Below are 22537 nucleotides of genomic sequence, written 5' to 3'. Positions count from 1 at the left end.
GGAAAGGCGCGACATCAAACCCGTCTTCCATCAGTGCCCCTCCTCCGCCGTGCAGGGGAATTTTTCTGCCTGTGTTTCAATTCACTCCAAAACAAAGTGTCTGTGCATTAACTCCTTCCACCTCTCCCTCTGTGTGAAACACTCACCAATAGTAGATGACCCTCCTATAAAATAAAAACGTCACGAGCGCTAAAGCACAGGCTGCCTCTCATCCAGATGTCCACCTCGCCACCTCCTCTGTATTATACTTCAAACCTTATTCCTCCAGTACCACCGGGTTCCAGGTTCTATCCCCTAAAGACGTCACATGGACAAAACGTGTTGGGCGGAGCTACGCATACTACGTCACTTCTGCTGCAGTGGAGAGCACGGCCATATTGGAAAAGTTGCCAATATAAAACTTTGATGCCCAATCTCTAAATGTTACATGTGAGTGACCAATTTTATAATTTGGTTTATTTACATTTTAGCGCTACACCCATTTTAATATTTTTCAGGGCTTGTACTATTTCCCCATGGTGGGATCATAGGAAGGTGGTAAATATATAAATCAGAGAGAGCCATGAGTGTAGAGCATTGTGTGCATTACCCCAATTAATGCGCATGCAGGGAAAAGTAGGTTTACTTGGTTCCCCCCCTCTCCCCGACAGTATAATTTTCACCTTTCCTCATTGGCTGGAAGAAGAAAGCCCTGTAACCTCAGAGCTGACACTCGACTATAAGACTCCTTCCCCAGCGACAGTGGCGGGCCAATTAGGAAAAAGCTAGCACATCTGTGTACACCAATACTGCACATTAGAGATCTCCAAACCTTCTAAGCAAAGGGGCCAGTTTACTGTCCTTCAGACTTTAGGAGGGCCGGACTGTGACAATTGGGAGTAGAAAAGGTCCCAAAAGCAGGGGGGGGGGGAACAATGCACATCTTTGGTGTCAGTGGGAGGAATTGTGTATCATCATTGGTGTCACTGGGCCCCATTGTTGGTGTCATTGGAAGAAACCTTGCCCCATCTTTGGTGTCATTGGGAGGAAATGTGAGTGAGAGGGGGGTGAGAGAAAGAGGGGGCAAGAGAGAGAGGGGAGATGATGAGAGGGGGTGAGAGAGAGGTGGGATGGTGAAAGAGGGAGTGAGATATAGAGTGAGGGAGGGGTGAGAGAGGGGAGATGAGAGCAAGGGGGTGAGAGAGAGGGGGGATGAGAGGAAGAGGGGGTGAGAGAGAGGGGAGATGAGAGCAAGAGGGGGTGAGAGAGAGAGGGGTGAGAAAGAGAGGGGTGAGAGAGAGAGAAAAGGGGGATAAGAGAGAGAGAGAGGGGGGTGAGAGAGGGTGGGGTGTCTGTAGTCCCTCCCTCCCATTTCCAGGAAATCTCTTGCATGTGCACAGATGTACCAGAGCGCTCTGCCACAAACTGAATGCCGCGCAGAGCCCTCAGGCACATCTGTGTATGTGCCATAAGGGCGGCGCCAGAGAGTTGGGCAAAGCCAATAAAAAGGGAATTAAAGTTCCTCTTTAAAGAGGTTGTAAAGGTTCAAATGTTTTAAAAAATAAATAAAAAACATGTCATACTTACCTCCACTGTGCAGTTAGTTTTGCACAGAGTGGCCCCGATCCTGCTGTTCTCCGGTCCCTCTGCGGCTGTCTCGGCTCCTCCCGACATCAGCTAACCCCCTTCATGGGAAGCTCTCTCCCAAGGGGGTTAGCTTGCGGGCGCGATACCGTGATACAGCCGGCGACTATAGCCACCGACTGTATCACCCGGCTCCACCCCCCCGGCGCGCTGCGTCATTGGTTTGATTGACAGCAGCGGGAGCCAATGGCTGTGCTGCTATCAATCATTCAATGAATGAGTCGAAAAGCCCAGTCGAGAAGACAGCGCGTTCACGCCGCAGGACTTTCGAGGGCTCAGGTAAGTAAACGGGGGGGGGGTTGGGGGCCCGAAAAACATCAGATGTTTTTTCACCTTAATGCCTAGAATGAACCTTTACACCCCCTGTAAGGTGATCGGAGGGGATCGTCGTTATTTTAGTACAGCTGCAGTACTTGCTGGGTAGTATTAGCCTTTTTTTGTTTTGCTTGTTTCTTGAAAGTTCGGCGCGGTTCATGTTTTATAGCGGGGAACTTTTTTATTACCACGGAAGAGATTTACTTTTGGCGTTACACGTTCAACAGTCCGCTATAAATTCTGGTAAAGTGACACGCGGTGTCGCGGCGCTCTCTTTTACACGGCACTGCTGGGTATTGCGGATTAGTCACCGCGTGATATTTAGGTCTCCGGTGAACACAAAGCCCCGCGGGTTATGATTGAGGTTATAAATAGGGATTCTATCCCGGCCTATGGGGGGGGGGTCTTTGTGTCCGTCCTTCCAACCTTCAGACGTCGTTTGTTTATTTCTCGAGATTGTCGCGTTGTCACCTGAATGAATGATCAATCGCTCGTCAAAGTTCCAAAGGCCGATAAATATTTTGCATTGAGCGAAGCGCTGTGAATATGCGATTTTCTAGGTGAATTCGCGGTTATTCGCCACGGAGGTGTGACCCGTAATGACTCTGCTGTGCGTGAAATGGAACATTTTCATACGGCTTGGCGGGAAGCTGAATGGGAACGATGTGTCGGGATTGAGGAAGTTCCATTTCAATTAATTTCACTCCATGTTAATCAGAGGAGCGCGATGCCGAAATGAAAGGATAAGTCACCTCTGCGATGAAAATAAAAATGAACTGATATGTCGCTCCTGGATGACTCCAGAAAACTCAAAGCGGGGGGCTTCTTATTTGTTCCCTCCCACCAGCCGAAACAAAACAATGGACCAGGTGACAGGTTCTCTTTGAAGTGTATCTAAAATGTAATATACAGCAGCCCACTAGTCCTTGGTGTGGTGGCTGCATTAGTTTTATATTCACCTGTCCTATCCACCATGACCTGGATAAATGAGAACCTTCACAACGTGTAGGAATGTTCAGAGCCTCTTCACCAATCTATACAAAAGTACAGGGATGCCGAGAGCCTTTTCACCAAGCTATACAAAGTACAGGGATGCTGAGAGCCTTTTCACCAACTATACAAAGTACATGGATGCTGAGAGCCTTTTCACCAAGCTATACAAAGTACAGGGATGCTGAGAGCCTTTTCACCAACTATACAAAGTACATGGATGCTGAGAGCCTTTTCACCAAGCTATACAAAGTACAGGAATGCCGAGAGCCTTTTCACCAAGCTATACAAAGTACAGGGATGCCGAGAGCCTTTTCACCAAGCTATACAAAGTACAGGGATGCCGAGAGCCTTTTCACCAACTATACAAAGTACATGGATGCTGAGAGCCTTTTCACCAAGCTATACAAAGTACAGGGATGCTGAGAGCCTTTTCACCAAGCTATACAAAGTACAGGGATGCTGAGAGCCTTTTCACCAAGCTATACAAAGTACAGGGATGCGGAGAGCCTTTTCACCAAGCTATACAAAATACAGGGATGCTGAGAGCCTTTTCACCAAGCTATACAAAGTACAGGGATGCGGAGAGCCTTTTCACCAAGCTATACAAAGTACAGGGATGCTGAGAGCCTTTTCACCAAGCTATACAACGTACAGGGATGCCGAGAGCCTTTTCACCAAGCTATACAAAGTACAGGGATGCTGAGAGCCTTTTCACCAAGCTATACAAAGTACATGGATGCTGAGAGCCTTTTCACCAAGCTATACAAAGTACAGGGATGCGGAGAGCCTTTTCACCAAGCTATACAAAGTACAGGGATGCTGAGAGCCTTTTCACCAAGCTATACAAAGTACAGGGATGCCGAGAGCCTTTTCACCAAGCTATACAAAGTACAGGGATGCTGAGAGCCTTTTCACCAAGCTATACAAAGTACAGGGATGCTGAGAGCCTTTTCACCAAGCTATACAAAGTACAGGGATGCTGAGAGCCTTTTCACCAAGCTATACGAAGTACGGGGATGCTGAGAGCCTTTTTACCAAGCTATACAAAGTACAGGGATGCCGAGAGCCTTTTCACCAAGCTATACAAAGTACATGGATGCCGAGAGCCTTTTCACCAAGCTATACAAAGTACATGGATGCTGAGAGCCTTTTCACCAAGCTATACAAAGTACAGGGATGCCGAGAGCCTTTTCACCAAGCTATACAAAGTACAGGGATGCTGAGAGCCTTTTCACCAAGCTATACAAAGTACAGGGATGCTGAGAGCCTTTTCACCAAGCTATACAAAGTACAGGGATGCTGAGAGCCTTTTCACCAAGCTATACAAAGTACAGGGATGCTGAGAGCCTTTTCGCCAAGCTATACAAAGTACAGGGATGCCGAGAGCATTTTCACCAAGCTATACAAAGTACAGGGATGCTGAGAGCCTTTTCGCCAAGCTATACAATGTACAGGGATGCGGAGAGCCTTTTCGCCAAGCTATACAAAGTACAGGGATGCCGAGAGCCTTTTCACCAAGCTATACAAAGTACAGGGATGCCGAGAGCCTTTTCACCAAGCTATACAAAGTATAGGGATGCCGAGAGCCTTTTCACCAAGCTATACAAAGTACAGGGATGCTGAGAGCCTTTTCACCAAGCTATACAAAGTACAGGGATGCCGAGAGCCTTTTCACCAAGCTATACAAAATACAGGGATGCTGAGAGCCTTTTCACCAAGCTATACAAAGTACAGGGATGCGGAGAGCCTTTTCACCAAGCTATACAAAGTACAGGGATGCTGAGAGCCTTTTCACCAAGCTATACAACGTACAGGGATGCCGAGAGCCTTTTCACCAAGCTATACAAAGTACAGGGATGCTGAGAGCCTTTTCACCAAGCTATACAAAGTACATGGATGCTGAGAGCCTTTTCACCAAGCTATACAAAGTACAGGGATGCGGAGAGCCTTTTCACCAAGCTATACAAAGTACAGGGATGCTGAGAGCCTTTTCACCAAGCTATACAAAGTACAGGGATGCCGAGAGCCTTTTCACCAAGCTATACAAAGTACAGGGATGCTGAGAGCCTTTTCACCAAGCTATACAAAGTACAGGGATGCTGAGAGCCTTTTCACCAAGCTATACAAAGTACAGGGATGCTGAGAGCCTTTTCACCAAGCTATACGAAGTACGGGGATGCTGAGAGCCTTTTTACCAAGCTATACAAAGTACAGGGATGCCGAGAGCCTTTTCACCAAGCTATACAAAGTACATGGATGCTGAGAGCCTTTTCACCAAGCTATACAAAGTACATGGATGCTGAGAGCCTTTTCACCAAGCTATACAAAGTACAGGGATGCCGAGAGCCTTTTCACCAAGCTATACAAAGTACAGGGATGCTGAGAGCCTTTTCACCAAGCTATACAAAGTACAGGGATGCTGAGAGCCTTTTCACCAAGCTATACAAAGTACAGGGATGCTGAGAGCCTTTTCACCAAGCTATACAAAGTACAGGGATGCTGAGAGCCTTTTCACCAAGCTATACAAAGTACAGGGATGCTGAGAGCCTTTTCGCCAAGCTATACAAAGTACAGGGATGCTGAGAGCCTTTTCACAGAGCTATACAAAATACGTGGCTACCTGATACAAAGTATAGGAATGCTGAGAGCCTTTTTACAAAGTACAGGAATGCTGAGGACCTTTTCACAGAGCTATACAAAATACATGACTACCTGATACAAAGTACAGGAATGCTGAGAGCCTTTTCACTGAGCTATCCAAAATACGTGGCTACCTGATACAAAGTACAGGAATGCTGAGAGCCTTTTCACTGAGCTATCCAAAATACGTGGCTACCTGATACAAAGTATAGGAATGCTGAGAGCCTTTTTACAAAGTACAGGCATGCTGAGAGCCTTTTTACAAAGACAGGAATGCTGAGAGCCTTTTCACCGAGCTATCCAAAATACGTGGCTACCCGATTCAAAGTACAGGGATACTAAGAGACCTTTACAAAGATGAGAATGCTGAGAGCCTATTTACAAAGCCATACAAAATAAGTGGCTGCCTAAAACAAAGCACAGGAATGCTGAGAGCCTTTTCGCCAAGCTATACAAAGTAAGCGGCTGCTTGATGCAAAGTACAGGAATGCTGAGAGCCTTTTTACAAAGTACAGTAATATTGAGAGCCTTTTCACCAAGCAATACATAATACGTGGCTACCGTATACAAAGGGTGCAGGAATACCGAGAGCCTTTTCACTGAGCTGTCCAAAATACGTGGCTACCTGAGTGCAGGAATGTTGAGAGCCTTTTCACAGAGTTATCCAAAACATGTGGCTACCTAAAACAAGGTGCAGGAATGCCGAGAACCTTTTCACAGAGCTATACAAAATACGTGGCTACCTGATACAAAGTACAGGAATTCTGAGAGCCTTTTTACAAAGATGGAAATGCTGAGAGCCTTTTCACCAAGCAATAAAAAGTAGTTGGCTGCTTAATAAAAAGTACAGGAATGCTGATAGGCATTTTACAAAGATGGGAATGCTGAGAGCCTTTTCACGAGCTATCCAAAATACGTGGCTACCTGCTACAAAGTATAGGAATGCTGAGAGCCTTTTTACAAAGTACAGGAATGCTGAGAGCCTTTTTACAAAGTACAGGAATGCTGAGAGCCGTTTTACAAAGTACAGGCAAGCTGAGAGCCTTTTCACTGAGCCATACAAAATACGTGGCTACCCGATTCAAAGTACAGGTATACTAAGAGACTTTTTACAAAGACGAGAATGCTGAGAGCCTATTCACAAAGCAATACAAAGTATTTGGCTTCTTGATACAAAATACTGGAATGCTTAGAGCCTATTTTGAAAGCCATACAAAATAAGTGGCTGCCTAAAACAAAGCACAGGAATGCCGAGAGCCTTTTCGCCAAGCTATACAAAGTAAGCGGCTGCTTGATGCAAAGTACAAGAATGCTCAGAGCCTTTTTTACAAAGCAGTACAAAGCACAGGAATGCTGAGAGCCTTTTCACCAAGCAATACAAAATAGTTGGCTACCTGATACAAAGTACAGGAATGCTGAGAGCCTTTTTAGAAAGTACAGGAATGCTGAGAGCCTTTTTTAGAAAGTACAGGAATGCTGAGAGCCTTTTCACCAAGCAATACAAAGTAGTTGGCTGCTTAATACAAAGTACCGGAATACTGAGAGCCTTTTCACCCACCTATGGAAAGAAAGTGGCTGCCCGAAGGGAGAAAAAATCTTCTGAGAAGCTGAACATGTAGCCAATCACCACAGCTGGTTTTAAAACAATAACTTTTCGAATGTTTCAAAGTCAATGAATAAAATATTTCCATTGTTGAGAGTGACGGACAGGAGGAGTTCCTGAGGATCCACAGCCGAGACTCACGCGGGACGTAGAGAAAATAATGCGACATCAGCGGGCGAGATTTCAGCAGATCACTTCATTATTTATATGACATTTCTAACTCAAAAAGAAACGTTACAAATGAATAAGCCGCCAGATGTCTAATAAGACCACACCGGGGAGGAGAGACCTTCTTCTAGAACAAATCTCCCACATTATTAATATTTATATCGGTAAAACTGCCTTTAGCGTGTCAACCTTGTATGAATAAAAGTGTCAGCTCATTGCTTGGCTCAGCTTGTCTCTTTATCTATGACACAAGGAGAGATGGCAGGTGGTGGGGGGCTGGGGGGGCTGGGGGGTCTGTGAGTGACAGCCAGCTCCCAATGATACAAGTGGTGGGGGTTCTCAGAGGTCTGAAAGTTTAAGCCGAAAAGACAAAATATTTATTTTTTAAAGGGCGCCCTTTTTTAATCTCCCAATAAAAATGGCATGAAGAACACACAGTGTGTCACAGTAGTGTCCTCTGCCCCCCTTCACTCCCCCCCATAGAAGTGTCCTCTGCCCCCTTCACATCACCCCCCCACAGTAATGGCCTCTGCCCCCCTTCACATCACCCTCCCACAGAAGTGTCCTCTGCCCGCCTCTTCACATCTAACCGACAGTAGTGTCCTCTGCCCCCTTCACTCCCCCCCCACAGAAGTGTCCTCTGCCCCCCCCCTTCACATCACTCCCCCACAGTAGTGGCCTCTGCCCCCCTTCACATCACCTCCCCACAGTAGTGGATTCTGCCCCCCCTTCACATCACTCCCCCACAGTAGTGTCCTCTGCCCCCCCTTCACTCCCCCCACAGTAGTGTCCTCTGCCCCCTTCACATCACCCCCCCACAGTAGTGTCCTCTGCCCCTTCATATCACCCCCCCACAGTAGTGGTCTCTGCCCCCCCTTCACTCCCCCCACAGTAGTGTCCTCTGCCCCCTTCACATCACCCCCCCACAGTAGTGGTTTCTGCCCCCCCCCTTCACTCCCCCCACAGTAGTGTCCTCTGCCCCCTTCACATCACCCCCTCACAGTAGTGTCCTCTGCCCCCTCTTCACATCACCTCCCCACAGTAGTGTCCTCTGCCCCCCCCTTCACTCCCCCCACAGTAGTGTCCTCTGCCCCACTTCACATCACCCCCCCCCCCCCCCACAGTAGTGGCCTCTGCCCCCCTTCACATCACCCCCCCCCCCCACAGTAGTGGCCTCTGCCCCCATTCACATCACCCCCCCCAAAGTAGTGTCCTCTGCCCCCTTCACATCACTCCCCCACAGTAATGGCCTCTGCCCCCTTCACATCACTCTCACACAGTAGTGTCCTCTGCCCCTTCACTCCCCCCCACAGTAGTGGCTTCTGCCCCCTTCACATCACTCCCCCACAGTAGTGTCCTCTGCCCCCCCTTCACTCCCCCCACAGTAGTGTCCTCTGCCCCCTTCACATCACCCCCTCACAGTAGTGGCTTCTGCCCCCCTTCACATCACTCCCCCACAGTAGTGTCCTCTGCCCCCCCTTCACTCCCCCACAGTAGTGTCCTCTGCCCCACTTCACATAACCCCCCCCCACAGTAGTGGCCTCTGCCCCCCTTCACATCACTCCCCCACAGTAGTCTCCTATGCCCCCTTCACATCCCTTCCCCCACAGTAGTGTCCTCTGCCCCCCCTTCACATCACTCCCACCCACAGTAGTGTCCTCTGTCCCCCTTCACATCACTTCCCCCACCACAGTAGTGTTCTCTGCCCCCTTCAAATCACTTCCCAAAGTAGAGTCCTCTGCTCCCCTTCACATCACTTTCCACAGTAGAGTCCTCTGCCCCCTCTTTACATCACCCCCCCCCCCCCCCCACAGTAGTGTCCTCTGCCCCCCTTCACATTACTCCTTTCACAGTAGTATCCTCTGCCCCCCTTCACACTACACATCCTACAGTAGTGTGCTCTGCCCCCTTCACATCTCTATGGGTTGACAGCAACCTCACTAACGAGTTCCTCTTTTGGGATCACCAATGGATTTTTTGATCTCCTCCTATCCAAGAAGCCAGCTCTCAAATCCAAGATGGTGGTGTAGTAATGAAAAGAAGACAGCGCCGTATGTGTGTTTTTTTTTTTTTAAGACAGTACTTGTAGCTGCTGATTGATTCCTCATAACTGGGTGGTGAAGTTCCCCTTTAAGCCTATGGATACTTGAATGTCCATAGTCTGGCCATAGGTTCCCTTTAAACTCAAGAGAAGAAAAACTAACAAAGTAGCAGCATCAGCTTTCTAATGGTACTCTCGCTGTGTAGCAGTTCTCTTTATTAGTTAATATAATCCCTCATTCTGAAAGTCCTTTGCAGACTTTATCGGGCCACATGGTCTCCCAGCACTCTCCCTCTGCTGCACATCAATCACAGACTCCCCGCGTGCTCCGCACATTATGAACTGCTGTACAGACACCTCCTGGTTCCTGTGGGTTTATCTCACTTATTAAATCAAAGAAAAACGTGTCCTTAGTTGCTGGGTGCCGCTCTGTCAGTGGTTTCTCATCTCTCAGTTCCTCTGCTGGAATCAATGTATCTACCACCTCTCCGGCTGGCTCGCCAATCTTAACCAACTCCACTTCCAGGCTGGACTGAGCAGCAGCAAAATAAAAGGCAATGGTGCCGAGAAAAGTCTTCTTATGTATAAAAGAGAAAGGGGCAAAGTTCTGGAGGAGGGTAGAGACACAGAGAGAAGGGATATCGCAATGATACCCAGGCTGGGGATTGACAGGAATCGAGATTCAAGGGGACGCAGATGATTACACATCAGTGCGGAGGAAGGCGAGTGAGAAAAGCACCACGGGCAATGATGTTATAATGTTGTGGGGGCAGAAGATACAATGTTATTATTGACAGTGACAGGATAACATTTAACTCTTTATGGCTCTGTGATGGAATTCACTAATGTGTGTTTTATGTTAATAAGGCATGACCCCACGTAATTGACGTTTTAGAAACGTACGGTGCATGTGCCGTCCGTGGACGTAACTCAATGCGCATGCTCCAAATTACGCTGCAAAGACTCATTGGTTTCGACGTGAACGTAAATTACGGCCAGCCCCATTCACGGACGACTTACGCAAACGACGTAAACATTTCTAAATTTGACGCGGGACCTACGTCCATACTTAACATTGGCTGCGCCATCTTTTTGGTGGTTTATCTTTACGCCTGAAAACGCCTTACGTAAACGGCATATCTTTACTGCGACGGGCAAGCGTACGTTCGTGAATAGGCGTATCTCGCTGATTTACGCATTCTAGGCGAAAATCAGCGCACACGCCCCTAGCGGCCGGCGTAAACAGACAGCTAAGATACGCCGGCGGTCGTATCTTAGCTACATTTAAGCGTATCTCAATTTGAGAATACACTTAAATATATGAAGGCGCAGATTCGGAGTTACGACGGCGTATCTACTGATACACCAGCGTATCTCTCCCTGAATCTGGGTACAAGTGTTTATTCTCTTTAAAAAGAGGTTATGACAGATATAATGTTTTAAAGTTACAACTTGAAATGGAAGACAAAAGACTAAATATCAAAACCAGATGTCTCCAACCCCTCCCTCCTACTGCACTCCTAAACAGCTTCACTCCAAAGCTCCCTGCATGTTTCACTATTATGATTTGGGTCAACGGCAGAATGGGGTTCGCCCTGAGGTTGTATCAGGGGTCAATCCTTATCATTTTGGCGCGTCCAACGTGGCTTTGTTCTCTTGGCGGCACACCGTGTTGTGGAAATTTGAAGATGTATTTAATATGTATTGTCATAATGGCACCCAGTCTTAGTACTGCCCCAGCCCGCTCTAAATAGAACTGACTGGGGCAGTCTGAGGCTGGTTGAATCTCGTCTAGTAGTAGAAAATGTCTTGAGGTTGGAGTGTGATGTTTGCGGCGTGGGCATATGTCCGCCGGCGAGGGGCCCTCTGTGCATTTAGCACAGACGATCGTTGAGGAGGGGGTGCGCTCACTCCGCGGGCACACTAGTGGTTATGGACAGATGTGCGCTCTTATCTGGGTCTTGTCTGATCAGCAGGGCTTGCGATTCGTAGCGTACGCCTGTAGATAGCTTCCTTTCCACCTTAATAAGGGTATAATCTGGATATGCATTATTCTATGGAATGGCGCAGATTAGGATTCTATCAGGCGATTAATATGAGAGCTTATGATCGGTTAGAGGCAGGGGGGGCACTCCCTGCCACGCCCATAAGCCTTTAGCAGCATTGTATGTACTTCTATGCATTGTATTGTATCCATTGTATTATATTCTATTCATGTATTCTATGGGACTTCCTGTTAGAAGGAACGTCCTTATATGGTGTTAGCTGTGTCAGTGGAACATCATGTGTTAACCACTCCCATGAGGGAGGTGTTTAATGGGTGCATTGAGCACTTCCTGTTTTGGGTAAATAAAAGGTGCTTGGCTGAGCCTTTGGGGGGAGGCTGGCAGAATGATATGAGAACAGGCTGGTGATGGTGTCTCTTTGTATGAATGGCAGAGAATGATGGTGAGTGAATCTATTTAGATAGCTTATGGATTATTTCATTAAGATGAATGAGACACAGAATATCTGTCTGTCTGCTTTGCAAACAGCCAGAATTTCTACGACAGTTAATTGGCGAGCCAGGTAGGAGCAGACTGGGCCCCTTTGGGTATCGGTTATGTTCCGATGCGTGGGGGGACTCTGCTCTGCGAAAAGATCAAATTTCTTGTCTTTTTGAAATAATCGGTTATATGTGTGTGTCCGATTGTACGCGTGTGTGTGCGATTGTGTGCTTCTGATTGTGTGTGTGTGTGTGTGTGTGTTTGTGACTGTGGATTGGACGTGTGCATGTATGATTTTGTCATGGACTAAAAGTTTGATTTGGATGTGTGTGTGTGTTTAGGATTGGATATGTGTATGATGGCTTGCGTTATGATTGCTTGCGTTTGTGAAATCGAGTGGATTTGATTGTACATGTATGTATGAATTATGTGTGTATGCCTGAATGCTGTATGATTGAACAGTTTGTAAGTAAGTAATTGATTGTTTGACCAGATTAAAACTGCTTGGAAAAATTACCTTTTGTGTACGGTTTGTTTAGCCAGGCATGGCTTCTCTGACCATGTGGTGGACCATGCGGCTTGGGGGAGGGGCGGACAGTGTTCTGATTCTGAAACTTCTGAAAGTTAGATATAACATTTTTATGATGCATATGGAAACTGTATATTGTGGATGATTTGTCAGTATAGAGGTGGCATTATTCAGCCTGCGATGTGTGCAGGGAGACATTTTGTATCTTTTGAATGTAATGTATTTTTACCTTTGTATGGGACCAAAAGACATGTCCCTGTGAGTGTGGCTGAACTGTGATTGAATTGTTTGGCTGATGAAGGAAACATGTGCTTTAGTGGGGGAGGGGTGATTTGTTTGGTGTGCCATGAGGCTCGGGGGGGGGATGGGCAACCAGCATGGCTGTCCCATCACTGAGTCAAAGTTGGTAAACAATAGCAGGCATTTTAAATGATGTGACCTAAGTATATTTTTTGAATGGCTTGTTACATAAGCATGAAAAGTTATGCCATGGTGTGTACATGAACTTTGAGAAAAGTGTTTTTGTTTTAATGTTGCGCATGTATCTGAAATTTTTTGAATGTGCTGTGTTGGCAAAAGGTCCGATTTGAAGCAGCCTCAAATGCGGCTCTGGGAGGGAGGGGTGACTAGTGTTGAATCCCTGGGCTCAGTGTGAGGGGTTCCCACCATCCCTGCGCTCATTATGAGGGGTTCACACCATGAAAAGGTCCGATTTGAAGGAGCCTAAAATGTGTGCCTTGTCGGTTGGTTGTTTTTAGAAAATGTTTTTGGTGTTCGTTTTTGATGTTCCATGTGTTGTCTTTGTGGAGAGATTCTAGGCAGATTTTTGGGGGCTGCATTTGGCAGCCATCTTGTTTGCTATGGTCGTTGGCGGCCATTTTGTGAGGTGCAGTCTGTTTGCTCTGTGGGTCATCCTGGGTCATCTTTTGGGTGTGATACCATGTGACCGCAGTGGAATTTCGCAGCCTTTGGGGCAGATTTTTGTTTTCCTTTGTGTAGTATGGTCTGTCCTTTGGCAGACAGGTGCGAGGCGCAGTTCAAGCGTAAATGGCGCCATTGTTGCTGGCCATTTTTGAGATGCAGTTTAAAGCGCTATCTTTTGAATAGTGCTTGCGTGCTAGGGCTAATTTGTATACAGGATCTGACTAACCTACCGGCTGACTTTGCAGTATAAGAGTGGAGGCTTTTGTGTAAGAATTTCGTTTTTTGGTGAAAAGACTGCTTTGCATGCACTGAATTTTGTTGGTGTTTGAATATTGAATATTTGGGGTCCTTGGCAATTCATTTGTATTTGAAGATCGTAGGGTCAGGGGGGGAGATCAACTCCTATTCTGCAGATGGGAGGAGATTGTTTTACCTTTCCTGAACCCAAAGAATTTTGTTTTAAAAGGAGAGAGACAGAAGAGAGTCAGTTCTGGCTTTGTTTACTATTGGATAATACTTCCAGGGGATATTTGTGGTCCATGGAGTTTTTTTTGATGAAGATAGATTTCCCCTCCCTCTTCCTGTCATTATGTAAATAAACCAGATTTGGGGTTTTACAAGCTGAGCATACAGCAGAAAGTCCTTTTTCAGCATTTATATATAAGCAGGAAGTCAGTGGGAGGAGTTTTTGAAGTCTTCCGAAAGATTAACAATGAGACTTGTGTCCTGAAGGGACAACGGAAAATATTTTGGCGTTTAAAAGAGTGTTTTAAAGTTTAATTTCAGTCGTTTTTGTGAAGTGTTATACTATAAATACAGTTTTGGGTATTTTGGAGCAAACAGAAGGGCTTCACCATTACTGTTGTAACATCTAGATGCAGAGAGAAGCCACATTATTCTGCAGGTGATAACTGGGCGTAAGTGTTCCGTGTGGTTTAGTCTGGCGACGCAGTGTATGGGATGCATACACTGTGAGGGGTAGAGGCCTAATTTGGGGGTTGATCTGTGGTTGTTGACGAATCATTTGGCATAGTTACTCTGTAGTTCTGTGCCAGGAGGGTTGGGACAACAAGCCATAGAGATGATGCCTCGGTTAGGGTTTTCTAGTTGAGGGACTGGACCAGATAGTGGTTGTAGTCCTTCAATCCACCGTAGAAGAAGGCACCGGGCGGTGCTCCCCGATATGGGTGCAACGGTTTCTCTCGGACGCGGGAGGTAAGACGATAAGTCGATTTGAATCGCGTGGGAAGGAAGGCTTCCCACAGTCAGACGGTTACACAGTGCACGAAGCCTAGTTTTGGGGGCAAAGGCCTTTAGACCCCTTTAAAAGATTGCCAAGGATACTATTTGGGTATCCCTCTGGAGTGGATGTGGTTTCGCTGCGGTTTCAGAAATCTGTAATGATGCGTGTGGATGGAGGCGTGGTACACGCTTTGGTGACCCTCAAAGGAGAGCTATACATAGCTGTCTATGCAAGGCTCTCACGCTATTCTCATATTTTCCCATTGTATTTTCGTCTATTGCTGAAAGTGAAGGCAGATTTCCGGCTGGTTTTTGTTTTTTTTCATTTTTGTTTTGGATACTATGAATATCTCCCCCACATTTGTATATGAATGTTTGTGTGTAGTAACGTGAATATGTTCGAATTTACCGCGGCGATCCTCCGATGCGTCGCGGCTGTAGTATTTTTGTAGAAACGGGGAAAGTAAGGGTTATAGAGGGTTTTGTTTGAATCGGTTTTGAAAGAATGTCATTGAAAATTTACAGGAATGTCATTTTTGTTTGCCATTCTCTGCAGGATAAATATGAGGGATGAAGTAATGATTTCTGCTTAAGTATTTTTCAGGTCCAAGAAGCTTCTGGAAGTTTCTGTACATAGAGAGCAGGTGTATATAGACAGCTGTACACATGGATAAATACGAGTCTAAGAAGGTTTAAAGGATCATAGGCTATTTCATTGTTTCTTCTTCCTCCAGTCTGTAATGAGGAAGAAAATGGGGGGATAAATAAATGTAAAAGTGACAGTTTTTCGAACTAATAACACTAATCTTTCTAATTCTAAATCAAGTTTGTGCCAAGACTGTCTTTCTTTGATGGAATTTGAATCGGCAAGCAGCAGTCTGGTGAAGTAGGTTCCCATTTTAGATGAACCTGCCAATGGTTCCAGGTAGTACAGGAGATGGTAAGCCACGCACAGATTGTGCAGGGAACACAGTCCCGAGGTCGGGGTTATTGTCATAAGGTTTGTTTGGAGGTCAACTGAAACCAGGGTCGTACTCCCCTCGTCAGCTGTCACGTCTTTTCTCAGGTGATGGGGTGAGTGCGATCACTGTAACATGAACTTCAAAGGGGTTCAGGAGAGTCTCTCCTGAACCCTGACACGGTAATTGGTTTTCATTTTTTTCCCAACCAGGTGACTGGGTCGTTTGTAAAGAAACTTGATGGATGAGACCACGCCAGCCACTGCAAGAAGCGGCTCAACTACATCAAAGAAATTAGTAGTATCTTCGTTTATTTTGTATTTGTTTGTTTAGTAAATTTTAGCATAGGTAACGATGAAAAGCATCCCAAGTTATTATTTAAAGTCTATTTTATGACTATTTAAGAAACTGAACGGGACGGATTGCGGGGTCTGTTCTGAGTCTCCACCGAGCTTTAGTGCCCAGCGATGACAGCGGTACATGCTATTTATGATGATTGGTATGAGGATTATTGACAAACTAGTGAGGACTCCGGACAGACATTTGTCAATAGAATTTAATGAGATGTCTTTAGAGGGTAGAATTGTTTTTCGTTTTTATGTCTCTGCCTCTTGTTGGTTGGGTATCTACAGCTTAAAAGGTAATTCAAGAGGTTCATGTGTGGTGGTGAAGCTGTCCCAGCATCCTGTATCGTGGCCGATCGCAAGGATCTGATGGCACAAGAGAAAGTAGGAATGGCAGGGACAGCAAGACGGGAATTGTTCACCAACCCGGACCAGGTCTGGGCATGGCTTCCTGCATATACAAGGTGGGGGGACTTGAGCTTATGATACGATTGAACAATTCACACCTATTGAGGATGGAATGTTTCATATGACTGTTGAAGCTACAAGGAAGTTCTCACGGTCCAAGGGCGATTTCTGGGAATTTACAAGTAAAGATTGTTATACCTGGATCGGGGATACTGGGAATTGGAGTTCAGGCCCATATGGATAATGTTTGGGTCCCTGCAAGGCAGAGCCAGAGCTGTAGCTAAGTGAAGGTTGGGAGTCCTTTGAAGGGTCTGGGAATCTTTGGGGATTTAATTTTTATTTTACAGCGGATCGTGGTTGATGGAAATGGGAATATATATACTCATGTGGTTTTTATTTCTATTCTTTCTATGTCGTGATGAGGCGCTCCTGTTGCCTGATTGGACGCGTGACCAGACCTGGAGCAGATGACCACAGTTTCCTTGATGAGACGCCCCGAAGCCGGACCCACGTACAAGACACAGAGGACCCCAGACCGATCTGCGATTACTACAGCTCACCAAGTTGTGCCCTCCTTATAAGTCATGTCTCCTGAAGAACAGAGTCTACATGTCAAGCCGTGTTTTCCTTTTTATGGACTGTAAAGACTGATTTAGTTTCTAGGTGTAAGAAGACTATCAAGATTGGAAGGACAAATGGGAGCAATATGACAAAAAGGGAGGACTGTTGTGGAAATTTGAAGATGTATTTAATATGTATTGTCATAATGGCACCCAGTCTTAGTACTGCCCCAGCCCGCTCTAAATAGAACTGACTGGGGCAGTCTGAGGCTGGTTGAATCTCATCTAGTAGTAGAAAATGTCTTGAGGTTGGAGTGTGATGTTTGCGGCGTGGGCATATGTCCGCCGGCGAGGGGCCCTCTGTGCATTTAGCACAGACGATCGTTGAGGAGGGGGTGCGCTCACTCCGCGGGCACACTAGTGGTTATGGACAGATGTGCGCTCTTATCTGGGTCTTGTCTGATCAGCAGGGCTTGCGATTCGTAGCGTACGCCTGTAGATAGCTTCCTTTCCACCTTAATAAGGGTATAATCTGGATATGCATTATTCTATGGAATGGCGCAGATTAGGATTCTATCAGGCGATTAATATGAGAGCTTATGATCGGTTAGAGGCAGGGGGGGCACTCCCTGCCACGCCCATAAGCCTTTAGCAGCATTGTATGTACTTCTATGCATTGTATTGTATCCATTGTATTATATTCTATTCATGTATTCTATGGGACTTCCTGTTAGAAGGAACGTCCTTATATGGTGTTAGCTGTGTCAGTGGAAGATCCTGTGTTAACCACTCCCATGAGGGAGGTGTTTAATGGGTGCATTGAGCACTTCCTGTTTTGGGTAAATAAAAGGTGCTTGGCTGAGCCTTTGGGGGGAGGCTGGCAGAATGATATGAGAACAGGCTGGTGATGGTGTCTCTTTGTATGAATGGCAGAGAATGATGGTGAGTGAATCTATTTAGATAGCTTATGGATTATTTCATTAAGATGAATGAGACACAGAATATCTGTCTGTCTGCTTTGCAAACAGCCAGAATTTCTACGACAACCGAGATGTCGATGGAATGCGTCTGTGCGGACAGAGGCTGATCACCTTTGCATATTCGGTAAGAGAGGGTAGAGACACAGAGAGAAGGGATATCGCAATGATAGCCAGGCTGGGGATTGACAGAAATCGAGATTCAAGGGGACGCAGATGATTACGCATCAGTGCGGAAGAAGGCGAGTAAGAAAAGCACCACGGGCGATGATGTTATAATGTTGTGGGGGCAGAAGATACAATGTTATTGACAGTAACAGAATAACATTTTTTTTTAAAGTGTATTTTGTGCGTGTACTCGAGAGAGGAGCCGGACTGCAGGAGTTGGGAGTAGGCAGGCCTCCCCCAGAGGCAATCTGCCACCTTTCTCCATGCCCCGGGTGGCAATGGCGGGTGTGTGAGGGGGTCCTCCCACACAGCCCGCCCTACCTGCTCTGCTTTGAAGCCCAACGGGGCAGAGGGACTCCCTATAAGGGAGTGAGAGGATCTAGCCCGCTCAACCAGCCCCGTTAGTCCTTCGCCTCTCTTTTTAGAGACCGCGCGGTCAAAGTGCGTGCATATTAACCCAATTTCGAGTGCGTGCAAGTGTGGTGGTACTTGTTCATCTCACACTGCGCTGTGGAAGTGTATTCACAAGGAAGGAAGCTATGACTAAGCACTGAACCCTAGTGCGAAACGCGTCAGCTATACACCCCACTGCTTGCTGTGTTTTGTAGTGCTTTTTTCTTATTACCATTAAAGGCTACCTTTTTTCAAGTTTTTTTTTTGGTGTGCGGCTGTCCGTATCTCCTCTGTATTCACAAGGAAGTGAGAGTGCATGGATCTGAAGAACATGCGAAAACGTGTCCGATCATCACCATCCGATCGTCATGTTACACGACTTCCCAACAAGCTGAGATCGCACATGCCCGAGTGTTATCTGCTGCTACATAAGAGAGCTCTCTACAGAACCTTATAATATACAGTTATCTAGGCCAAGGGGAAGAGAGGAGTGACACTTAACCGCTTGAGGACCGCCGCACGCAGATATACGTCTGCAGAATAGCACGGCTGGGTACAAGGGCGTACATGTACGTCCCCTTTAAGATCCCAGCCGTGGGTCGCGCAGGCGTGCTCGTGACCCGGTCTTCAGCTCCGCGACCATCCACCGCGGGAACCGCGGACCCGAACGCCGCCGGAGTCCCGCGATCGGGTCGAAGAGAGGAAGAACGGGGTGAGGCGAGTGTAAACAAACCTCTCCTCGTGCTTCCTAGTGAGACTGTCACTGATCGCCTGTTCCCCATCATTGGGAACAGACGATCAGTGATGTCACACGCCCAGCCACGCCCCCCCCACAGTAAGAATCACACATTAGGACACACTTAACCCCTACAGTGCCCCCTCCTGGTTAACCCCTCCACTGCCAGTGTCATTTTTACAGAAACCAGTGTATTTTTATAGCACTGATCGCTGTAAAAATGACATGGCACAGTGAGGCATGGGCACAGTGAGGCATGGACACAGTGAGGCACAGTTAGGCATGGACACAGTGAGGCATGGACACAGTGAGGCATGGACACAGTGAGGCATGCAGATGGAAACCCTAGGCTTATACTCAAGTCAATAAGTTTTCCCATTTTTTTTGTGGTAAAATTAGGGGGACCTACGACTGGGGAGCTCCGATTTTTCAAAAGCTGGACACCCCTTTTAAAGACTCCCATGTTAAACGTCAGTCTAGGCATGGGCACAGTGAGGCATGGACACAGTGAGGCATGGACACAGTGAGGCATGCGCACAGTGAGGCATGGGCACAGTGAGGCATGGGCACAGTGAGGCATGGGCACAGTGAGGCATGGGCACAGTGAGGCATGGGCACAGTGAGGCATGGACACAGTGAGGCATGGACACAGTAAGGCATGCCCATGGACACATTGAGACACAGTGAGGCACAGTGAGGCATGCAGATGGGCACCCTAGGCTTATACTTAAGTCAATACGTTTTCCCAGTTTTTTGTGGTAAAATTAGGAGCCTCGGCTTATACTCGAGTATATACGGTATTCTGTTTCTCGCTGTTATAATAAATCGACCATTAAAATTGTGGACTGATCATTTCTTTGTCAGTGGGGCAAACCTAGAAAATCAGCAGGGGAGCAAATACTTTTTCCCACTCACTGGTATGGGTCAGAATTGTATTATTTTGTCAGTCGCTCTCCTGAATATCTCTGTAAATCTGCAGTCCTCCAATTTATGGAGAGCGCCGCGATCCTTGCAGATTGGAAATGTCACAATGAAGAACGCTGTAAAAGGCAGAAGCTATTTTATTCCCCATAAAAGAGGTCATGTTTAAAAAAAAAAAAAAAAAGCACAAACAGGAAAGTATTTTTCTTGCCTTCTCGTTAAATGGCGCACTTAAAAATGTTAAGAGAAGCAGAAACATTTATTGAAAGTCAGACTGATAAATCTAACCGGCGCTGCAAAGAAAAGCGCAGAATTTAATCAAGTCCCCGGGATTCTTCCAGATACTGAGGGGGGGGGGGAGGAGGGAAGAATCGGAGCGGGGTGATTGAAATCTACTTGTGTGTAAAGTGCAGAAAGTGGCATCGAGGAAATCAGAACCCCCCCCCCGCCCCGCCCCCGCCAACATGGAGGGGCCCAGCTTATCTCCGCCAGCAGATGGGAGACAACGGAAACTGCAGCTTTATATACAATAACAATTCACACATTGATTTCTATAGGCAGCCAGCTGGGGAACCTAAAGGAGGACTCCGCTGAGCAATGCCTGGATCTTCATTGGCAATAAATCACCCCCCCCCCCCGATGTTTTCAGTCTTCAATACCGGGCACTTTCGCCCCTTCTTGCCAAGGACAGTTTTTAAGCTTTCAGCACTCCCTATTCCACCCCTCCTTTTGGTTCCTTCTACCGTCCGCCAAGGGATGACAATCCCACCCCCCCTTTTTTTCCCCCTTCCCACACCCGCCAAGGGATGACAATCCCACCTCCCCCCCCCCCCTTTTTCCCCTTCTACCATCCGCCAAGTGATGACAATCCCACCCCCCCTTTTTTTCCCCTTCTCACCTCTGCCAAGGGATGACAATACCACCTTCCCTCCCCCACTTTTTTTCCCTTCTCCCCTCTGCCAAGGGATGACAATACCACCTTCCCTCCCCCCCCTTTTTTTCCCCTTCTCCCCTCTGCCAAGGGATGACAATCCCACCTTCCCTCCCCCACTTTTTTTTCCCTTCTCCCCTCTGCCAAGAGATGATAATACCACCTTCCCTCCCCCCACTTTTTTCCCTTCTCCCCTCCGCCAAGGGATGACAATACCACCTTCCCTCCCCCCCTTTTTTCCCCTTCTCCCCTCTGCCAAGGGATGACAATCCCACCTTCCCTCCCCCCACTTTTTTTCCCTTCTCCCTTCTGCTAAGGGATGACAAGCTCACCTTCCCTCCCCCACTTTTTTCCCATCTCCCCTCCGCCAAGGGATGACAATACCACCTTCCCTCCCCCCCTTTTTTCCCCTTCTCCCCTCTGCCAAGGGATGACAATCCCACCCCCCCACTTTTTTTCCCTTCTCCCCTCTGCCAAAGGATTACATGCTTTTGGGGGGAAAAAATCCATAGAAATCCATGTGTCATGTGTGTAGATTAGGGGGCCGGGCGCAATGGATTTGGGGGGGGTCACCCATGTGCCCTGTATAGGGCTGACACTGATCAAGAATAAAAACAAAATACTGGAGGATGGGACATATTTTACGGTACCTTGCTGCCAACAGCGCTGGGCACAGTGAAGACATACTCCAGCAGGAAGACGATGGTGAATCTGGGGTCACTGACCATCTCAGGCAGGCGCATGCGGCTCCTTAACACCAGCGCGGCAGAACTGCGGGAAGACAAAGCTTGTGTTACGTCACATCCCCCACACGGCTCATCCTCACCTCCTATCAATGCTCAGTCCGGGTTAAAGCCGTTACCTATCCCGGCAAAGGACAAGACTCTTCTCTGCCTTTAAAGGCACACATCGTACAATTTTGACACATTTTTGGGACAATTGTCATTTTCACAGCAAAAAGTGCTATAAAAATGCACTGATTACTGTGAAAATGACAATTGCAGTTTGGGAGTTAACCACTAGGGGGCGCTGAAGGGGTTACGTGTGACCTCATGTGTGTTTCTAACTGTAGGGGGGTGGGGCTGGACGTGTGACGTCATTGATCGTGCTTCCCTATATCAGGGAACACGCGATCAATGACAGCGCCACAGTGAAGAACAGGGAAGGTGTGTTTACACACAGCTCTCCTCGTTCTTCAGCTCCGGGGACTGATCGCGGGACTCCAGCGGCGATCGGGTCCGCGGGTCCCGCGGTCACGGAGCTTCGGACCGGTTAGCGGGCGCGTGCCCGCGACCCACGGCTGGGCACTTACAGAGGACATACAGGTACGTGCTTGTGCCCAGCCGTGCCATTCTGCTGACATAAATGTGCAGGAGGTGGTCCTTAAGTGGTTAAAAAGCAGCCACAGCCTGAGCAGAAAAGCCCGTCCACTGCCAGCATGCAGCAAAGTACCACCATGGCTCCTGTGTGGAAGCAGTGGTCTCTCTACAAAGGTCTGACACTCCCCCTGCTAAGATCTTTCCCCATAACTGACTTTTTAGCTTGATTTACTAAAACTGGAGAGTGCAAAATCTGG

General features: G+C 47.2%; 1 protein-coding gene across 1 annotated transcript in view; it reads right to left on the bottom strand.

Moving 5' to 3' along the window:
• Window positions 1–22537, bottom strand: part of NPHP4 (nephrocystin 4) — a 268250-nt gene that overhangs the window by 158058 nt on the left and 87655 nt on the right. The window contains exon 9 of the mRNA XM_040326547.1: window positions 21612–21732. Within this exon, the coding sequence (XP_040182481.1) occupies window positions 21612–21732 (121 nt within the window). The remainder of the gene's footprint in view (window positions 1–21611; window positions 21733–22537) is intronic.

The sequence above is a fragment of the Rana temporaria genome, chromosome 10 (assembly GCF_905171775.1).
Source record: "Rana temporaria chromosome 10, aRanTem1.1, whole genome shotgun sequence".
In the NCBI taxonomy this organism is placed as follows: Eukaryota; Metazoa; Chordata; class Amphibia; order Anura; family Ranidae; genus Rana; species Rana temporaria.
This window is presented reverse-complemented; position numbering and strand designations above follow the sequence as displayed.